At 45.1% G+C, this 21,624-nt stretch overlaps 1 protein-coding gene across 1 annotated transcript; it reads left to right on the top strand.

The window, feature by feature from the left end:
- Nucleotides 1-8,662: 8,662 nt before the first annotated feature.
- On the top strand, nucleotides 8,663-19,471 carry LOC106586670 (lanC-like protein 3). The gene is given in 6 exon segments (XM_014174187.1): nucleotides 8,663-9,196; nucleotides 9,378-9,501; nucleotides 11,077-11,232; nucleotides 11,235-11,273; nucleotides 14,270-14,477; nucleotides 19,312-19,471. Coding segments are annotated over 6 exon segments (1,221 nt in total).
- The last annotated feature ends 2,153 nt before the right edge of the window (nucleotides 19,472-21,624 follow it).

The raw sequence follows: 21,624 nt of genomic DNA, 5'->3' as shown, positions 1-21,624 counted from the left end.
AACCAGCAGGAAACAATTACCACCTCCCATAGGGTTAGAACCAGCAGGAAACAATTACCACCTCCCATAGGGTTAGAACCAGCAGGAAACAATTACCACCTCCCATAGGGTTAGAACCAGCAGGAAACAATTACCACCTCCCATAGTGTTAGAACCAGCAGGAAACAATTACCACCTCCCATAGGGTTAGAACCAGCAGGAAACAATTACCACCTCCCATAGTGTTAGAACCAGCAGGAAACAATTACCACCTCCCATAGTGTTAGAACCAGCAGGAAACAATTACCACCTCCCATAGGGTTAGAACCAGCAGGAAACAATTACCACCTCCCATAGGGTTAGAACCAGCAGGAAACAATTACCACCTCCCATAGGGTTAGAACCAGCAGGAAACAATTACCACCTCCCATAGGGTTAGAACCAGCAGGAAACAATTACTACCTCCCATAGGGTTAGAACCAGCAGGAAACAATTACCACCTCCCATAGGGTTAGAACCAGCAGGAAACAATTACCACCTCCCATAGGGTTAGAACCAGCAGGAAACAATTACCACCTCCCATAGGGTTAGAACCAGCAGGAAACAATTACCACCTCCCATAGGGTTAGAACCAGCAGGAAACAATTACCACCTCCCATAGTGTTAGAACCAGCAGGAAACAATTACCACCTCCCATAGTGTTAGAACCAGCAGGAAACAATTACCACCTCCCATAGGGTTAGAACCAGCAGGAAACAATTACCACCTCCCATAGGGTTAGAACCAGCAGGAAACAATTACCACCTCCCATAGGGTTAGAACCAGCAGGAAACAATTACCACCTCCCATAGGGTTAGAACCAGCAGGAAACAATTACCACCTCCCATAGGGTTAGAACCAGCAGGAAACAATTACCACCTCCCATAGGGTTAGAACCAGCAGGAAACAATTACCACCTCCCATAGGGTTAGAACCAGCAGGAAACAATTACCACCTCCCATAGGGTTAGAACCAGCAGGAAACAATTACCACCTCCCATAGGGTTAGAACCAGCAGGAAACAATTACCACCTCCCATAGGGTTAGAACCAGCAGGAAACAATTACCACCTCCCATAGGGTTAGAACCCAGCAGGAAACAATTACCACCTCCCATAGGGTTAGAACCAGCAGGAAACAATTACCACCTCCCATAGGGTTAGAACCAGCAGGAAACAATTACCACCTCCCATAGTGTTAGAACCAGCAGGAAACAATTACCACCTCCCATAGGGTTAGAACCAGCAGGAAACAATTACCACCTCCCATAGGGTTAGAACCAGCAGGAAACAATTACCACCTCCCATAGGGTTAGAACCAGCAGGAAACAATTACCACCTCCCATAGGGTTAGAACCAGCAGGAAACAATTACCACCTCCCATAGGGTTAGAACCAGCAGGAAACAATTACCACCTCCCATAGGGTTAGAACCAGCAGGAAACAATTACCACCTCCCATAGGGTTAGAACCAGCAGGAAACAATTACCACCTCCCATAGGGTTAGAACCAGCAGGAAACAATTACCACCTCCCATAGGGTTAGAACCAGCAGGAAACAATTACCACCTCCCATAGGGTTAGAACCAGCAGGAAACAATTACTACCTCCCATAGGGTTAGAACCAGCAGGAAACAATTACCACCTCCCATAGGGTTAGAACCAGCAGGAAACAATTACCACCTCCCATAGGGTTAGAACCAGCAGGAAACAATTACCACCTCCCATAGGGTTAGAACCAGCAGGAAACAATTACCACCTCCCATAGGGTTAGAACCAGCAGGAAACAATTACCACCTCCCATAGTGTTAGAACCAGCAGGAAACAATTACCACCTCCCATAGGGTTAGAACCAGCAGGAAACAATTACCACCTCCCATAGGGTTAGAACCAGCAGGAAACAATTACCACCTCCCATAGGGTTAGAACCAGCAGGAAACAATTACCACCTCCCATAGGGTTAGAACCAGCAGGAAACAATTACTACCTCCCATAGGGTTAGAACCAGCAGGAAACAATTACCACCTCCCATAGTGTTAGAACCAGCAGGAAACAATTACCACCTCCCATAGGGTTAGAACCAGCAGGAAACAATTACCACCTCCCATAGGGTTAGAACCAGCAGGAAACAATTACCACCTCCCATAGGGTTAGAACCAGCAGGAAACAATTACCACCTCCCATAGTGTTAGAACCAGCAGGAAACAATTACCACCTCCCATAGTGTTAGAACCAGCAGGAAACAATTACCACCTCCCATAGGGTTAGAACGCAGCAGGAAACAATTACCACCTCCCATAGGGTTAGAACCAGCAGGAAACAATTACCACCTCCCATAGGGTTAGAACCAGCAGGAAACAATTACCACCTCCCATAGGGTTAGAACCAGCAGGAAACAATTACCACCTCCCATAGGGTTAGAACCAGCAGGAAACAATTACCACCTCCCATAGGGTTAGAACCAGCAGGAAACAATTACCACCTCCCATAGGGTTAGAACCAGCAGGAAACAATTACCACCTCCCATAGGGTTAGAACCAGCAGGAAACAATTACCACCTCCCATAGGGTTAGAACCAGCAGGAAACAATTACCACCTCCCATAGGGTTAGAACCAGCAGGAAACAATTACCACCTCCCATAGGGTTAGAACCAGCAGGAAACAATTACCACCTCCCATAGGGTTAGAACCAGCAGGAAACAATTACCACCTCCCATAGGGTTAGAACCAGCAGGAAACAATTACCACCTCCCATAGGGTTAGAACCAGCAGGAAACAATTACCACCTCCCATAGGGTTAGAACCAGCAGGAAACAATTACCACCTCCCATAGGGTTAGAACCAGCAGGAAACAATTACCACCTCCCATAGGGTTAGAACCAGCAGGAAACAATTACCACCTCCCATAGGGTTAGAACCAGCAGGAAACAATTACCACCTCCCATAGGGTTAGAACCAGCAGGAAACAATTACCACCTCCCATAGGGTTAGAACCAGCAGGAAACAATTACCACCTCCCATAGGGTTAGAACCAGCAGGAAACAATTACCACCTCCCATAGGGTTAGAACCAGCAGGAAACAATTACCACCTCCCATAGGGTTAGAACCAGCAGGAAACAATTACCACCTCCCATAGGGTTAGAACCAGCAGGAAACAATTACCACCTCCCATAGGGTTAGAACCAGCAGGAAACAATTACCACCTCCCATAGGGTTAGAACCAGCAGGAAACAATTACCACCTCCCATAGGGTTAGAACCAGCAGGAAACAATTACCACCTCCCATAGGGTTAGAACCAGCAGGAAACAATTACCACCTCCCATAGGGTTAGAACCAGCAGGAAACAATTACCACCTCCCATAGGGTTAGAACCAGCAGGAAACAATTACCACCTCCCATAGGGTTAGAACCAGCAGGAAACAATTACCACCTCCCATAGGGTTAGAACCAGCAGGAAACAATTACCACCTCCCATAGGGTTAGAACCAGCAGGAAACAATTACCACCTCCCATAGGGTTAGAACCAGCAGGAAACAATTACCACCTCCCATAGGGTTAGAACCAGCAGGAAACAATTACCACCTCCCATAGGGTTAGAACCAGCAGGAAACAATTACCACCTCCCATAGGGTTAGAACCAGCAGGAAACAATTACCACCTCCCATAGGGTTAGAACCAGCAGGAAACAATTACCACCTCCCATAGGGTTAGAACCAGCAGGAAACAATTACCACCTCCCATAGGGTTAGAACCAGCAGGAAACAATTACCACCTCCCATAGGGTTAGAACCAGCAGGAAACAATTACCACCTCCCATAGGGTTAGAACCAGCAGGAAACAATTACCACCTCCCATAGGGTTAGAACCAGCAGGAAACAATTACCACCTCCCATAGGGTTAGAACCAGCAGGAAACAATTACCACCTCCCATAGTGTTAGAACCAGCAGGAAACAATTACCACCTCCCATAGGGTTAGAACCAGCAGGAAACAATTACCACCTCCCATAGGGTTAGAACCGCAGCAGGAAACAATTACCACCTCCCATAGGGTTAGAACCAGCAGGAAACAATTACCACCTCCCATAGGGTTAGAACCAGCAGGAAACAATTACCACCTCCCATAGGGTTAGAACCAGCAGGAAACAATTACCACCTCCCATAGGGTTAGAACCAGCAGGAAACAATTACTACCTCCCATAGGGTTAGAACCAGCAGGAAACAATTACCACCTCCCATAGTGTTAGAACCAGCAGGAAACAATTACCACCTCCCATAGGGTTAGAACCAGCAGGAAACAATTACCACCTCCCATAGTGTTAGAACCAGCAGGAAACAATTACCACCTCCCATAGTGTTAGAACCAGCAGGAAACAATTACCACCTCCCATAGGGTTAGAACCGCAGCAGGAAACAATTACCACCTCCCATAGGGTTAGAACCAGCAGGAAACAATTACCACCTCCCATAGGGTTAGAACCAGCAGGAAACAATTACCACCTCCCATAGGGTTAGAACCAGCAGGAAACAATTACCACCTCCCATAGGGTTAGAACCAGCAGGAAACAATTACCACCTCCCATAGGGTTAGAACCAGCAGGAAACAATTACCACCTCCCATAGGGTTAGAACCAGCAGGAAACAATTACCACCTCCCATAGGGTTAGAACCAGCAGGAAACAATTACCACCTCCCATAGGGTTAGAACCAGCAGGAAACAATTACCACCTCCCATAGGGTTAGAACCAGCAGGAAACAATTACTACCTCCCATAGGGTTAGAACCAGCAGGAAACAATTACCACCTCCCATAGGGTTAGAACCAGCAGGAAACAATTACCACCTCCCATAGGGTTAGAACCAGCAGGAAACAATTACCACCTCCCATAGGGTTAGAACCAGCAGGAAACAATTACTACCTCCCATAGGGTTAGAACCAGCAGGAAACAATTACTACCTCCCATAGGGTTAGAACCAGCAGGAAACAATTACCACCTCCCATAGGGTTAGAACCAGCAGGAAACAATTACCACCTCCCATAGGGTTAGAACCGCAGCAGGAAACAATTACCACCTCCCATAGTGTTAGAACCAGCAGGAAACAATTACCACCTCCCATAGGGTTAGAACCAGCAGGAAACAATTACCACCTCCCATAGGGTTAGAACCAGCAGGAAACAATTACCACCTCCCATAGGGTTAGAACCAGCAGGAAACAATTACCACCTCCCATAGGGTTAGAACCAGCAGGAAACAATTACCACCTCCCATAGTGTTAGAACCAGCAGGAAACAATTACCACCTCCCATAGGGTTAGAACCGCAGCAGGAAACAATTACCACCTCCCATAGGGTTAGAACCAGCAGGAAACAATTACCACCTCCCATAGGGTTAGAACCGCAGCAGGAAACAATTACCACCTCCCATAGGGTTAGAACCAGCAGGAAACAATTACCACCTCCCATAGGGTTAGAACCAGCAGGAAACAATTACCACCTCCCATAGGGTTAGAACCAGCAGGAAACAATTACTACCTCCCATAGTGTTAGAACCAGCAGGAAACAATTACCACCTCCCATAGTGTTAGAACCAGCAGGAAACAATTACCACCTCCCATAGGGTTAGAACCAGCAGGAAACAATTACCACCTCCCATAGGGTTAGAACCAGCAGGAAACAATTACCACCTCCCATAGGGTTAGAACCAGCAGGAAACAATTACCACCTCCCATAGGGTTAGAACCAGCAGGAAACAATTACTACCTCCCATAGGGTTAGAACCAGAAGGAAACAATTACCACCTCCCATAGGGTTAGAACCAGCAGGAAACAATTACCACCTCCCATAGTGTTAGAACCAGCAGGAAACAATTACCACCTCCCATAGGGTTAGAACCAGCAGGAAACAATTACCACCTGCCATAGGGTTAGAACCGCAGCAGGAAACAATTACCACCTCCCATAGTGTTAGAACCAGCAGGAAACAATTACCACCTCCCATAGGGTTAGAACCAGCAGGGAACAATTACCACCTCCCATAGTGTTAGAACCAGCAGGGAACAATTACCACCTCCCATAGGGTTAGAACCAGCAGGAAACAATTACCACCTCCCATAGGGTTAGAACCGCAGCAGGAAACAATTACCACCTCCCATAGGGTTAGAACCAGCAGGAAACAATTACCACCTCCCATAGGGTTAGAACCAGCAGGAAACAATTACCACCTCCCATAGGGTTAGAACCAGCAGGAAACAATTACCACCTCCCATAGGGTTAGAACCAGCAGGAAACAATTACCACCTCCCATAGGGTTAGAACCAGCAGGAAACAATTACCACCTCCCATAGGGTTAGAACCAGCAGGAAACAATTACTACCTCCCATAGGGTTAGAACCAGCAGGAAACAATTACCACCTCCCATAGGGTTAGAACCAGCAGGAAACAATTACCACCTCCCATAGGGTTAGAACCAGCAGGAAACAATTACCACCTCCCATAGGGTTAGAACCAGCAGGAAACAATTACCACCTCCCATAGGGTTAGAACCAGCAGGAAACAATTACCACCTCCCATAGGGTTAGAACCGCAGCAGGAAACAATTACCACCTCCCATAGTGTTAGAACCAGCAGGAAACAATTACCACCTCCCATAGTGTTAGAACCAGCAGGAAACAATTACCACCTCCCATAGGGTTAGAACCAGCAGGAAACAATTACCACCTCCCATAGGGTTAGAACCGCAGCAGGAAACAATTACCACCTCCCATAGGGTTAGAACCAGCAGGAAACAATTACCAACTCCCATAGGGTTAGAACCGCAGCAGGAAACAATTACCACCTCCCATAGGGTTAGAACCAGCAGGAAACAATTACCACCTCCCATAGGGTTAGAACCAGCAGGAAACAATTACCACCTCCCATAGGGTTAGAACCAGCAGGAAACAATTACCACCTCCCATAGGGTTAGAACCAGCAGGAAACAATTACCACCTCCCATAGGGTTAGAACCAGCAGGAAACAATTACCACCTCCCATAGGGTTAGAACCAGCAGGAAACAATTACCACCTCCCATAGGGTTAGAACCAGCAGGAAACAATTACCACCTCCCATAGGGTTAGAACCAGCAGGAAACAATTACCACCTCCCATAGGGTTAGAACCAGCAGGAAACAATTACCACCTCCCATAGGGTTAGAACCAGCAGGAAACAATTACCACCTCCCATAGGGTTAGAACCAGCAGGAAACAATTACTACCTCCCATAGGGTTAGAACCAGCAGGAAACAATTACCACCTCCCATAGGGTTAGAACCAGCAGGAAACAATTACCACCTCCCATAGGGTTAGAACCAGCAGGGAACAGTTACCACCTCCCATAGGGTTAGAACCAGCAGGAAACAATTACCACCTCCCATAGGGTTAGAACCAGCAGGAAACAATTACCACCTCCCATAGGGTTAGAACCAGCAGGAAACAATTACTACCTCCCATAGTGTTAGAACCAGCAGGAAACAATTACCACCTCCCATAGGGTTAGAACCAGCAGGAAATAATTACCACCTCCCATAGGGTTAGAACGCAGCAGGAAACAATTACCACCTCCAATAGGGTTAGAACCAGCAGGAAACAATTACTACCTCCCATAGGGTTAGAACCAGCAGGAAACAATTACCACCTCCCATAGGGTTAGAACCGCAGCAGGAAACAATAGGAATAAAAGTAATCATAAGACATATCATTTGAATAATAAATAATCTATTAAAAGCACTTTCCTGAACGTTGTGAACTCTCTGAACTATATTACCATTATTGATATAATGTTGTCTTTGTGCCGCTCATTGTGCCGCTCATTGTGCCGCAATGAGTTTTAGCACCACGGACAGCAACTGGTCCGACGGTCTAGCCGGAACCGCGAGAACATCTGTGCATTCCGCCCTCATCCTCTCCCGTTTGAAAAATATTTCTCAACGGGGGGCTCCGGCCAGCTAAGGCACTCTTGCTTTGATCTGCAACGCAAAAAAACGTGACTACCTTCTGTTTATGGACATCGTGCATCATATATAGCTGAGTCCTGTCTACTCGCATTGCATTCAGTGATCAGAGGGGAATAGAATGTTCCCATAGTCCTTTTTGGTCTATAGGCCTACTAACTATGTCCAACTTTGTTTGGTTTTAAACTAAATGAAAAAAAAGTATACTTTACATTTGACCGTTCATTGCATGATAAACAAACCGTGTGTAAACTTGTGCATATACTACCATCTACTGGTAACACGTCTGTACTTGGAAGGCATGTATGGCTATGAGATAAGACTTTGACTGATTGCTGGTCTGTGATTTTTCTGATCAAAAGTGGTTGGAATAATTTGCTTTAATCGATTGATTAACAAAAATAATTGTCTTCAAACACTAGGCACATGTGATGTTGGAATAATAATAACACATCGGCACTGATTGAGGGGGATAGAGAATGCGGTGTTGAGAATACAAGTCCCATAAATCTTAGGTAGTTTATGGTTGGTAGAATAAGACATTTCCGGGTTCCATGAAGACGCCCGATCATCACCAATATTAGGCTACTAGACATTTTATCCAAGGCGTTTAACAGTCAGTGGTTGGCTATTGGCCAGTGCATTGCTTCTTTCCATTGGTGATGGAAAACACCTGTTGCTTTGCCAACCGTTTCGCCAACTACAAAGGTGCGTTTCTCGTAGGTCAAGGCGTGGAATCGGTGGTACCCACGGTCAATGCCTTTATAGAGAAGATTCTAAACAAGGTGCCACTCGGATCTACCGACTGCGATGGTGGGCTATACGACGGTCCCGCTGGGGTGGCATACATGCTGTACCATGTCTCCGAATGTGCTTTGTTTTCCGACCACAGGGATACTTCTCTCAAAACCTCAAAGCAGATCATTGACGTGTCTGTGGGGTACGTGGATGGGGAGAAGGACACAAACATGCAGGCCTCCTTTCTCCTCGGCGGGGCGGGCATCTATGCCGTCGCCGCGATGGTGTATAAAGCCCTGGGCTTGGCGGACTTTGTCAAGCCGCTTACCAAATTTCGGAACCTGTGGAAGATATGCTCACCCATCAATTTCTTGGAGTGCGGCTCTGACGAGCTGTTCGTGGGGCGGGCAGTGTACCTGTGCGCTGCCCTGGTGCAGAAACAGAAACTGGGGATAGAGGTGAGAGCCTGAGGGAACAGGGAAACTACCAATTACTAAAATCAAAGAATGATTAGGCCTACTGAACAGGAGAAATATGACCTGATAAAATAATGTATCTCTACTGGCTCTCTTGGCTCCATATTCCCTGATCTCAAACATTACTTTAATGAAATAACACTTCTCAAATCTAATTTCACAGATTCTTAGCAAGGATCAGATCCAGGCCATTTGCCAGGCTATCATAGAGTCTGGTAAACAGTATGCCACGCGGAAGAGAAAACCCTTTCCTCTCATGTACTCCTACTATGGGACTGAGTATTTGGGTAAGTAGGCCTACATGGTTGAGTGGCAGGAGGCGGGATGCTAATGAGTTTATATTGTCATGAGGGCCTTAAATGACCTCTTTGTCATTTGTGTGACGCCTTCGCTCTTATCTGAAAGGACTAGATAGGTGAAAGCCCAGTAGCAGCCACAATACCCAGACCCAGACCCACCGCCTTAACAGAACACAGTACCCAGACCCACCGCCTCAATGGAACACAGTACCCAGACCCACCGCCTCAACAGAACACAGTACCCAGACCCACCGCCTCAACAGAACACAGTACCCAGACCCACCGCCTCAACAGAGCACAGCACCCAGACCCACCGCCTCAACAGAGCACAGCACCCAGACCCACTGCCTCAACAGAGCACAGCACCCAGACCCACTGCCTTAACAGAACACAGCACCCAGACCCACTGCCTCAACAGAGCACAGCACCCAGACCCACTGCCTTAACAGAACACAGTACCCAGACCCACCGCCTTAACAGAACACAGTACCCAGACCCACCGCCTTAACAGAACACAGTACCCAGACCCACCGCATCAACAGAACACAGTACCCAGACCCACTGCCTCAACAGAGCACAGCACCCAGACCCACCGCCTCAACAGAACACAGTACCCAGACCCACCGCCTCAACAGAACACAGTACCCAGACCCACCGCCTCAACAGAACACAGTACCCAGTACCACCGCCTCAACAGAACACAGTACCCAGACCCACCGCCTTAACAGAACACAGTACCCAGACCTAGAGCCACTGCCTCAACAGAGCACAGCACCCAGACCCACCACCTCAACAGAGCACAGCACCCAGACCCAGACCCACTGCCTCAACAGAACACAGTACCCAGACCCACCGCCTCAACAGAACACAGTACCCAGACCCACCGCCTCAACAGAACACAGTACCCAGACCCACCGCCTCAACAGAGCACAGCACCCAGACCCACTGTGAACAGAACACAGTACCCAGAACCACTGTCAACAGAACACAGTACCCAGACCCACCGCCTCAACGGAACACAGTACCCAGACCCACCACCTCAACAGAACACAGTACCCAGTCCCACCGCCTCAACGGAACACAGTACCCAGAACCACTGCCTCAACAGAACACAGTACCCAGACCCACCGCCTCAACAGAGCAAGGCACCCAGACCCACCGCCTCAACAGAACACAGTACCCAGACCTAGACCCACCGCCTCAACAGAACACAGTACCCAGACCTAGACCCACCGCCTCAACAGAACACAGTACCCAGAACCACTGCCTCAACAGTACACAGTATCCAGACCCACCGCCTCAACAGAACACAGTTCCCAGAACCACTGCCTCAACAGAACACAGCACCCAGACCCACCGCCTCAACAGAACACAGTACCCAGACCTGGACCTACCACCTTAATAGAACACACGTGTTTCATGTGTCCAGCATTTGACTGCAAGAGTCACATGGAATCAGAGAGGCTGTCTTTTTGAATGGATGCTGGCTATTGAATCGTGCTTTATGTTGGTATGTGCTGCTTGTGTGTGTGTGTGTGTGTGCACCTGTGTTTCTCTCCCCAGGTGCGGCCCATGGCCTGTCGTCGGTGCTGCAGATGCTGCTGTGTTACCAGGAGGTACTGAGTGGAGGTGACAGGGATCTGGTCTGGCAGAGTGTGGACTTCCTCATGAACAAGGAGCAGAACTGTAACTGGCTGGCCGAGCTCGGAGCCATGACAGAGGGGAGAATGAGCTGGTGCACTGGTGCCATGAAGCCCCAGGTACACTTTCAATCTGGCTCTTAAAACCTGTTAGGGACAGACGCCTCACCAATATCCAATGGTATAGAGTGGCGCGATTTACAAATACCTCAAAAATGCAAAAACTTCAATTTCTCAAACATATGACTATTTTACACCATTTTAAAGACAGGACTCTCCTTTATCTAACCACATTGTCCGATTTCAAAAAGGCTTTACAACGAAAGCAAAACATTAGATTATGTCAGGAGAGTACCCTCCCAAAAATAATCACACAGCCATTTTCAAAGCAAGCATATATGTCACAAAAACCAAAACTACAGCTAAATGCAGCACTAACCTTTGATGATCTTCATCAGATGACACTCCTAGGACATTATGTTATACAATACATGCATGTTTTGTTCAATCAAGTTCATATTTATATCAAAAACCAGCTTTTTACATTAGCATGTGTTGTTCAGAACTAGCATACCCACCGCAAACTTCCGGTGAATTTACTAAATTACTCACGATAAACATTCACAAAAAACATAACAATTATTTTAAGAATTATAGATACAGAACTCCTTTATGCAATCGCGGTGTCAGATTTTAAAATAGCTTTTCAGTGAAAGCACATTTTGCAATATTCTGAGTAGATAGCCCGGCCATCACGGCTAGCTAATTTGACACCCACCAAGTTTGGCACTCACCAAACTCAGATTTACTATAAGAAAAATTGGATTACCTTTGCTGTTCTTCGTCAGAATGCACTCCCAGGACTTCTACTTCAACAACAAATGTTGTTTTGGTTCGAAATAATCCATAGTTATATCCAAATAGCTCCGTTTTGTTTGTGCATTCAAGTCACAATCCGAAGGGTGACGCGCCGGCGCATTTCGTGACAAAAAATGTCTAAATATCCCATTACCGTACTTCGAAGCATGTCAAATGCTGTTTAAAATACATTTTTATGCGATTTCTCGTAAAATAGCGATAATATTCCGACCGGGCGACGTTGTATTCGTTCAAACACTGAAAGTAAAACATGGAGTCGTCTTGTGCACGCGCGCTCCAGTGTCATTGTTCTCAGAAGGACCACTCACAAAAACCCCTGCTGTTTTTCGCCCAGAGACTGGAGAGCTATCATTACACTTTCTGGCGCTTTCCTAGAGCCAATGGAAGCCTTAGAAAATGTCACGTTACAGCAGAGATGCTGTATTTTTGATAGAGATGCCCTAGTAGGAGAACAAATTGTCAGACAGGGCACTTCCTGTATAGAATCTTCTCAGGTTTTGGCCTGCCATATGAGTTCTGTTATACTCACAGACACCATTCAAACAGTTTTTTTGAAACTTTAGAGTGTTTTTTATCCAAATCTACTAATTATATGCATATTCTAGTTTCTGGGCAGGAGTAGTAACCAGATTAAATCGGGTACGTTTTTTATCCGGCCGTGAAAATACTGCCCCCTATCCCTAACAGGTTAAAACCTGTTATGGCTAGGGGTTCCGCCTCGACAATATCCGGTGAAATGGCAGAGCGCGAAATAAAAAAGAAATAATTTGAAATATTTAACTTTCATACATGCACAAGTGCAATACACCAAATTAAAGCTTAACTTCTAGTTAATCCAACCACAGTGTCCGATTTCAAAAAGGCTTTACGGTGAAAGCATACCTTGTGATTATGTTAGGTCAGCGCCTAGTCACAAAAAAACATACAGCCATTTTCCAGCCAAAGAGAGGAGTCACAAAAAGCAGAAATAGAGATAAAATTAATCACTAACCTTTGATGATCTTCATCAGATAGCACTCATAGGACTTCATGTTACGCAATACATGTATGTTTTGTTCGATAAAGTTCATATTTATATCCAAAAATCTCAGTTTACATTGGCGCGTTATGTTCAATAATGTTTTGCCTACAAAACAGCCGGTGATTTTGCAAAGAGCCACATCAATATACAGAAATACTCATCATAAACGTTGATGAAAGATACAAGTGTTATGCATAGAATTAAAGATAAACTTCTCCTTAATGCAACCGCTGTGTCAGATTTCAAAAAGCTTTACGGCGAAAGCACACCTTGCAATAATCTGAGTACAGCGCTCAGCCACCAAAACAAGCCATTCAGATACCCTCCATGTTGTGGAGTCAACAAAAGTCAGAAATAGTATTATAAATATTCACTTACCTTTGATGATCTTCATCGGAATGCACTCCCAGGAATCCCAGTTCCACAATAAATGTTATTTTTGTTTCAATAAAGTCCATATTTATGTCCAAATACCTCCTTTTTGTTAGTGCATTCAGTTCACTAATCCAAATGCACAATGCGCGAGCACTAAGTTCAGACAAAAAGTCAAAAAAGTTCCATTACAGTTCATAGAAACATGTCAAACGATGTATAGAATCAATCTTTAGGATGTTTTTATCATAAATCTTCAATAATATTCCAACCAGACAATTCCTTTGTCTTTAGAAAGGAAAGGGAACGCAGCTCGCGCTCACGGCTGCGCACGAGACTTAGCTCATGGCATTCTGCCAGACCCTTGATTCAAACAGCTCTTATTCTCTCCCCTTTCAAAGTAGAAGCCTGAAACAACGTTCTAAAGACTGTTGACATCTAGTGGAAGCCTTAGGACGTGCAAAATGACCCCATAGACACTGTAAATTGGATAGGCAATAACTTGAAAAACTACAAACCTCAGATTTCCCACTTCCTGGTTGGATTTTTCTCAGGTTTTTGCCTGCCATATGAGTTCTGTTATACTCACAGACATCAATCAAACAGTTTTAGAAACTCCAGAGTGTTTTCTATCCAAATCTACTAATAATATGCATATCTTAGCTTCTGGGCCTGAGTAGCAGGCAGTTTACTCTGGGCACGCTTTTCATCCGAACATGAAAATACTGCCCCCTATCCCAAACAGGCTAATTGATTGATGTACTGATTTAGATAATATAGATACGATAAGAGGTAAGTGGTTTCCCAGGTTTCCAATGTAATTGATGCTCATGCCTCTTCCCAGGTGTAGCCTACCTCTTTGCCAAAGCCTATCTGATCAATAGGAAGCCCCAGTACCTGGACACATGCATCCGCAGTGGGGAGCAGGTGTGGCAGAAGGGCCTGCTGAAGAAAGGTCCAGGGATCTGCCATGGGGTGGCAGGCAGCGCCGACGTCTTCAAGTTACTGTATCGCCTCACAGGGAACTTCAAATACATCTACCGTGCTCAGAGGCATGGAGGCTCAGTTGGACAAATCACTGCTGTTCTCTGTTTCCCTCTCTCTCTTTCTCTGTCTGCCGTACTCTTCAAATCAAATCAAATCAAATGTATTTATATAGCCCTTCTTACATCAGCTGATATCTCAAAGTGCTGTACAGAAACCCAGCCTAAAACCACAAACAGCAAGCAATGCAGGTGTAGAAGCACGGTGACTAGGAAAAACTCCCTAGAAAGGCCAAAACCTAGGAAGAAACCTAGAGAGGAACCAGGCTATGAGGGGTGGCCAGTCCTCTTCTGGCTGTGCCGGTGGAGATTATAACAGAACATGGCCAAGATGTTCAAATGTTCATAAATGACCGGCATGGTCAAATAATAATAATCACAGTAGTTGTCGAGAGCGCAACAGGTCAGCACCTCAAGAGTAAATGCCAGTTAGCTTTTCATAGCCGATCATTGAGAGTATCTCTACCGCTCCTGCTGTCTCTAGAGAGTTGAAAACAGCAGGTCTGGGACAGGTAGCACGTCCGGTGAACAGGTCAGGGTTCCATAGCCGCAGGCAGAACAGTTGAAACTGGAGCAGCAGCACGGCCAGGTGGACTGGGGACAGCAAGGAGTCATCATGCCAGGTAGTCCTGAGGCATGGTCCTAGGGCTCAGGTCCTCCGAGAGAGAGAAAGAAATAAAGAGAGAATTAGAGAGAGCATACTTAAATTCACACAGGACACCGGATAAGACAGGAGAAATACTCCAGATATAACAGACTGACCCTAGCCCCGCGACACATAAACTACTGCAGCATAAATACTGGAGGCTGAGACAGGGGGGGTCAGGAGACACTGTGGCCCCATTCGATGATACCCCCGGACAGGGCCAAACAGGCAGGATATAACCCCACCCGCTTTGCCAAAGCACAGCCCCCACACCACTAGAGGGATTACTTCAACCACCAACTTACTATCCTGAGACAAGGCCGAGTATAGCCCACAAAGATCTCCGCCACGGCACAACCCAAGGGGGGGCGCCAACCCCGACAGGAAGACCACGTCAGTGACTCAACCCACTCAAGTGACGCACCCCTCCTAGGAACGGCATGTAAGAACACCAATAAGCCAGTGACTCAGCCCCTGTAATAGGGTTAGAGGCAGAGAATCCCAGTGGAGAGAGGGGAACCGGCCAGGCAGAGACAGGAAGGGCGGTTCGTTGCTCCAGAGCCTTTCCATTCACCTTCACACTCCTGGGCCAGACTACACTCAATCATAGGACATACTGAAGAGATGAGTCTTCAGTAAAGACTTAAAGGTTGAGACCGAGTCTGCGTCTCTCACATGGGTAGGCAGACCATTCCATAAAAATGGAGCTCTATAGGAGAAAGCCCTGCCTCCAGCTGTTTGCTTAGAAATTCTAGGGACAATTAGGAGGCCTGCGTCTTGTGACTGTAGCATACGTGTAGGTATGTACGGCAGGACCAAATCGTAAAGATAGGTAGGAGCAAGCCCATGTAATGCTTTGTAGGTTAGCAGTAAAACCTTGAAATCAGCCCTTGCCTTAACAGGAAGCCAGTGTAGTGAGGCTAGCACTGGAGTAATATGATCAAATTTTTTGGTTCTAGTCAGGATTTTAGCAGCCGCATTTAGCACTAACTGAAGTTTATTTAGTGCTTTATCCGGGTAGCCGGAAAGTAGAGCATTGCAGTAGTCCAACCTATAAGTAACAAAAGCATGGATAAATTTTTCTGCATCATTTTTGGACAGAAAGTTTCTGATTTTTGCAATGTTACAGAGATGGAAAAAAGCTGTCCTTGAAACAGTCTTGATATGTTCTTCAAAAGAGAGATCAGGGTCCAGAGTAACGCCGAGGTCCTTCACAGTTTTATTTGAGACGACTGTACAACCATCGAGATTAATTGTCAGATTCAACAGAAGATCTCTTTGTTTCTTGGGACCTAGGACAAGCATCTCTGTTTTGTCCGAGTTTAAAAGTAGAAAGTTTGTAGCCATCCACTTCCTTATGGCTGAAACACAGGCTTCTGGCGAGGGCAATTTTGGGGCTTCACCATGTTTAATTGAAATGTACAGCTGTGTGTCATCCGCATAGCAGGGAAATTTAACATTATGTTTTCGAATGACATCCCCAAGAGGTAAAATATATAGTGAAAACAATAGTGGTCCTAAAATGGAACCTTGAGGAACACCGAAATTTACAGTTGATTTGTCAGAGGACAAACCATTCACAGAGACAAACTGATATCTTTCCGACATATAAGATCTAAACCAGGCCAGAACTTGTCCGTGTAGACCAATTTGGGTTTCCAATCTCTCCAAAAGAATGTGGTGATCGATAGTATCAAAAGCTGCACTAAGATCTAGGAGCACGAGGACAGATGCAGAGCCTCGGTCTGATGCCATTAAAAGGTAATTTACGACCTTCACAAGTGCAGTCTCAGTGCTATGTTTGGGTCTTAAACCAGACTGAAGCGTTTCGTATACATTGTTTGTCTTCAGGAAGGCAGTGAGTTGCTGTGCAAGAGGAATGGAAGATTCGATATAGGCCGATAGTTTTTTATATTTTCTGGGTTAAGATTTGGCTTTTTCAAGATAGGCTTTATTACTGCCACTTTTAGTGAGTTTGGTACACATCCGGTGGATAGAGAGCCGTTTATTATGTTCAACATAGGAGGGCCAAGCACAGTAAGCAGCTCTTTCAGTAGTTTAGTTGGAATAGGGTCCAGTATGCAGCTTGAAGGTTTAGAGGCCATGATTATTTTCATCATTGTGTCAAGAGATATAGTACTAAAACACTTTAGTGTCTCCCTTGATCCTAGGTCCTGGCAGAGTTGTGCAGACTCAGGACAACGGAGCTTTGGAGGAATACGCAGATTTAAAGAGGAGTCTGTAATTTGCTTTCTAATGATCATGATCTTTTCCTCAAAGAAGTTCATGAATTTATCACTGCTGAAGTGAAAGCCATTCTCTCTTGGGGAATACTGCTTTTTAGTTAGCTTTGCGACAGTATCAAAAATAAATTTCGGATTGTTCTTATTTTCCTCAATGAAGTTGGAAAAATAGGATGATCGAGCAGCAGTAAGGGCTCTTTGATACTGCACGGTACTGTCTTCCCAAGCTAGTCGGAAGACTTCCAGTTTGGTGTGGCGCCATTTCCGTTCCAATTTTCTGGAAGCTTGCTTAAGAGCTCGTGTATTTTATGTATACCAGGGAGCTAGTTTCTTATGACAAATGTTTTTAGTTTTTAGGGGTGCAACTGCATCTAGGGTATTGCGCAAGGTTAAATTGAGTTCCTCGGTTAGCTGGTTAACTGATTTTTGTCCTCTGATGTCCTTGGGTAGGCGGAGGGAGTCTGGAAGGGCATCGAATCTTTGGGTTGTCTGAGAATTTATAGCACGACTTTGATGTTCCTTGGTTGGGGTCTGAGAAGATTATTTGTTGCGATTGCAAACGTAATAAAATAGTGGTCCGATAGTCCAGGATTATGAGGAAAAACATTAAGATCCACAACATTTATTCCACGGGACAAAACTAGGTCCAGAGTATGACTGTGGCAGTGAGTAGGTCCAGAGACATGTTGGACAAAACCCACTGAGTCGATGATGGCTCCGAAAGCCTTTTGGAGTGGGTCTGTGGACTTTTCCATGTGAATATTAAAGTCACCAAAAATGTGAATATTATCTGCCATGACTACAGGGTCCGATAGGAATTCAGGGAACTCAGTGAGGAACACTGTATATGGCCCAGGAGGCCTGTAAACAGTAGCTATAAAAAGTGATTGAGTAGGCTGCATAGATTTCATGACTAGAAGCTCAATAGACGAAAACGTCATTGTTTTGTTTTTGTAAATTGAAATTTGCTATCGTAAATGTTAGCAACACCTCCTCCTTTGAGGGATGCACGGGGGATATGGTCACTAGTGTAACCAGGAGGTGAGGCCTCATTTAACACAGTAAATTCATCAGGCTTAAGCCATGTTTCAGTCAGGCCAATCACATCAAGATTATGATCCGTGATTAGTTCATTGACTATAACTGCCTTTGAAGTGAGGGATCTAACATTAAGTAGCCCTATTTTGAGATGTGAGGTATCACGATCTCTTTCAATAATGGTAGGAATGGAGGAGGTCTTTATTCTAGTGAGATTGCTAAGGCGAACACCGCCATGTTTAGTATTGCCCAACCTAGGTCGAGGCACAGACACGGTCTCAATGGGGATAGCTGAGCTGACTACAATGACTGTGCTAGTGGCAGACTCCACTAAGCTGGCAGCCTGGCCTGCACCCTATTTCATTGTGGGGCTAGGGGAGTTAGAGCCCTGTCTATGTTCTTAGATAAGATGAGAGCACCCCTCCAGCTTCTAATATCTCCTTTCTTCGTTTATCTCACCCTTGATCAAAGTCCATAGCTTCAAGTGGCTTCCTCTCCTTGGTCTGCACTGATCTGAAAACACAGGCTGGGTTAAAGCAACGTAGTGGATTCCTTGCAGCGTTGTGCTTTCACCTGACATGCTCTTTCACATCAGCGCATATGTGGCGATAGGACATGAGAAGAGGAAGCAACTTTTGACTATTGAGATGCAACCCCCTGTCCTGCCCCACCCTCACCAAAGATACTGTATATAATGACGAAATGGTTTTGTCTCCACCCTAACAATGGGAGTCGTTGTCCCAAAGGTGGGAAGACAGGCGATATTCTTATCAGTCTGCTTATTAAGCCCAATGAGCCCATAGAAACACATTGAATAACACTGCGTGGACAGAGGTTGAAGGTAGTGGACCCATCAAGCTTCGCCTCTTCCTCTTCCGCTCTGCCCTGACCCAAGTCTCCTCTTTTCTCCCCACAGGTTTGCAGAGTTCCTGTTTACGGAAGAGTTCAAGGTGGGCTCCTGCTCAGTCACCAGTGTTTATAGTCTGTTTGAGGGCCTGTCTGGAACCGTTTGCTTCCTGGTTGACCTCCTTCAGCCCGACCAATCAGAGTTCCCACTCTTCAGTGTGTTTGTGTGATTAAGGCTACGGTTGAACAATGCATCCTTCCTTCCCAGGGGCGGAAATCCCGGGGGGGAAGGGGGGGACACGACCCCCCCATCCTGGGAAAAATATGATTTGTCCCCCTCAATATATCACTGAAACATAACTATGTAATTTAAATAATATTAATAATATGCAATGAAAGCAATTGTGCTGATTATAGACACTTAATAGCGCGTTTTTAAGTTTCAAAAGATTGCAACCCCCCCCACCCTTTGCCTCACAATGGTTTGATCCACTGCCAGTTCCTTAGCTTGCTAGGTAACAGAGAGGTCGTATCTACTGTCTGAAAGGCACTCAATGCACGTAACTGACGTGAGGTTAATCCAGTCAATCGCGCACACACTAGCTGAATATGCAGAGCTAGCGCGCAAATATGAACTATTAAGCTAGCTAGTACCTATTCCATTTATGTGGCGTCGTCAAAGATGAAATCAGCATGCAGATGATGTAAGTTAGTGCTTCAAAGTCCCTGTGATAAGGTTAGCGATAAACTGAAATCCAAACTGAACAGAACTACACTCTCTTCTACCATTGTCTTAAATATATTTAATGGTCTCGTTGCAAAAGCTAAATTGTCGCAAGTGAACTTTTATTTATTTATTTTATTTCACCTTTATTTAACCCGGGTAGCAAAGATTATAGCAAACACCACTGAAACTGAATTGGTGCTCGCTAGCTTTGCAAATTCAGCTATTGTTGGAAGCCAGCCAATATGAAACAAACTATTAAAATTACAAAAGGTTGCAGCATATGTTGTGTAAATGGTGAACTCATACAGCTGTCAACTCTTGTCATTTTAATCCGTTTCACATTTGCTAGCTACCTTTTAGATCGAAGCCCAAATAGAATGATTGAAGATGATAGAAGCCCATCTCCTACTGTACACTGTGTGTGTAGCCAGCCAGCCAGGTAGAAAAATGGCAGAAAAATAAAAGACGGACATCAGAGTATTTTTCAATACACCAAAACGCATAGTAAGAACCCTAGTAGCCTAATATCTCAAAGACTAGTTGATAAAATGTTCATAAGAAAGAAATGAAATTCTAATGGAAATGTTTCACAATGATGTCATTAGGCAGAGCAGGCAACAGATGGCACACAGACAGCAGAGTTGGGGACAGATATGCAGGGACAGACTGGCAGAGACAGGGCGTCTCAGGTAAGTTTGTTGAGTCTTTGTTTGGCAACATTATGAAAGGTTCTCAATTTTTTTTACTTGTAAAATAGGAACATAATTGGAAAATGCCATGGATACCCCCACTCTCAACTTAAACTGGTGACTGAACTAAGATTTGTTAAAGGCAATGGTATTGCTGTTGTGATTAGTTGTGTAGTTTTGGGTACCGGTAGTTAGGAGTACGGCAAACACCTTATTTCTTTGGTTCCTCAATATACATTTACCATATTACAATGTAGGCTATGTTTTACAGCACTACTTTTGGTGTCCCCCTCAGGAATTGCTCTTGAGAAAATGTCATGTAATTGTCCCCTCCAAAGTTGATATCAGATTTTCGCCAATGTTCCTTCCTAACATTACAAGGATGGCTCTCCACAGAATGAAAACTTAAACTGGTTATGTGATCACTGATTGTTCTTTTATTATTGTGAAGTGTTTATGTGATTCTTAGATGAAATGTGTTGTTAATATCTGAGGGTGTCGCTATCAATGTGGGACATTTCTCCCAGAACAACTATGCTCTGCTGACTTTGACGTTCTGCTTGATTTCCTGTCAGGTAAAAATACGAAGGCCTCATTTCAAATCAAATCAAATCAAATTTTATTGGTCACATACACATGGTTAGCAGATGTTAATGCGAGTGTCGCGAAATGCTTGTGCTTCTAGTTCCAACAGTGCAGTAATATCTAACAAGTAATCTAACAAATTCACAACAAATACCTTATACACACAAATGTAAAGGGATGAATAAGAATATGTACATATAAATATATGGATTAGCAATGGCCGTGTGGCATAGGCAAGATGCAGTAAATGGTATAGAATACAGTATATACAGTTGAAGTGGGAAATTTACATACACCTTAGCCAAATACATTTAAACTCAGTTTTTCACAATTCCTGACATTAAATCCTAGTAAAAAATCCCTGTCTTAAGTCAGTTAGGAT

Source organism: Salmo salar, chromosome ssa25, assembly GCF_905237065.1.
Source record: "Salmo salar chromosome ssa25, Ssal_v3.1, whole genome shotgun sequence".
Classification (NCBI taxonomy): Eukaryota; Metazoa; Chordata; class Actinopteri; order Salmoniformes; family Salmonidae; genus Salmo; species Salmo salar.
The sequence above is the reverse complement of the archived record's forward strand: the minus strand, read 5'-3'. Positions and strand labels throughout refer to the sequence as shown.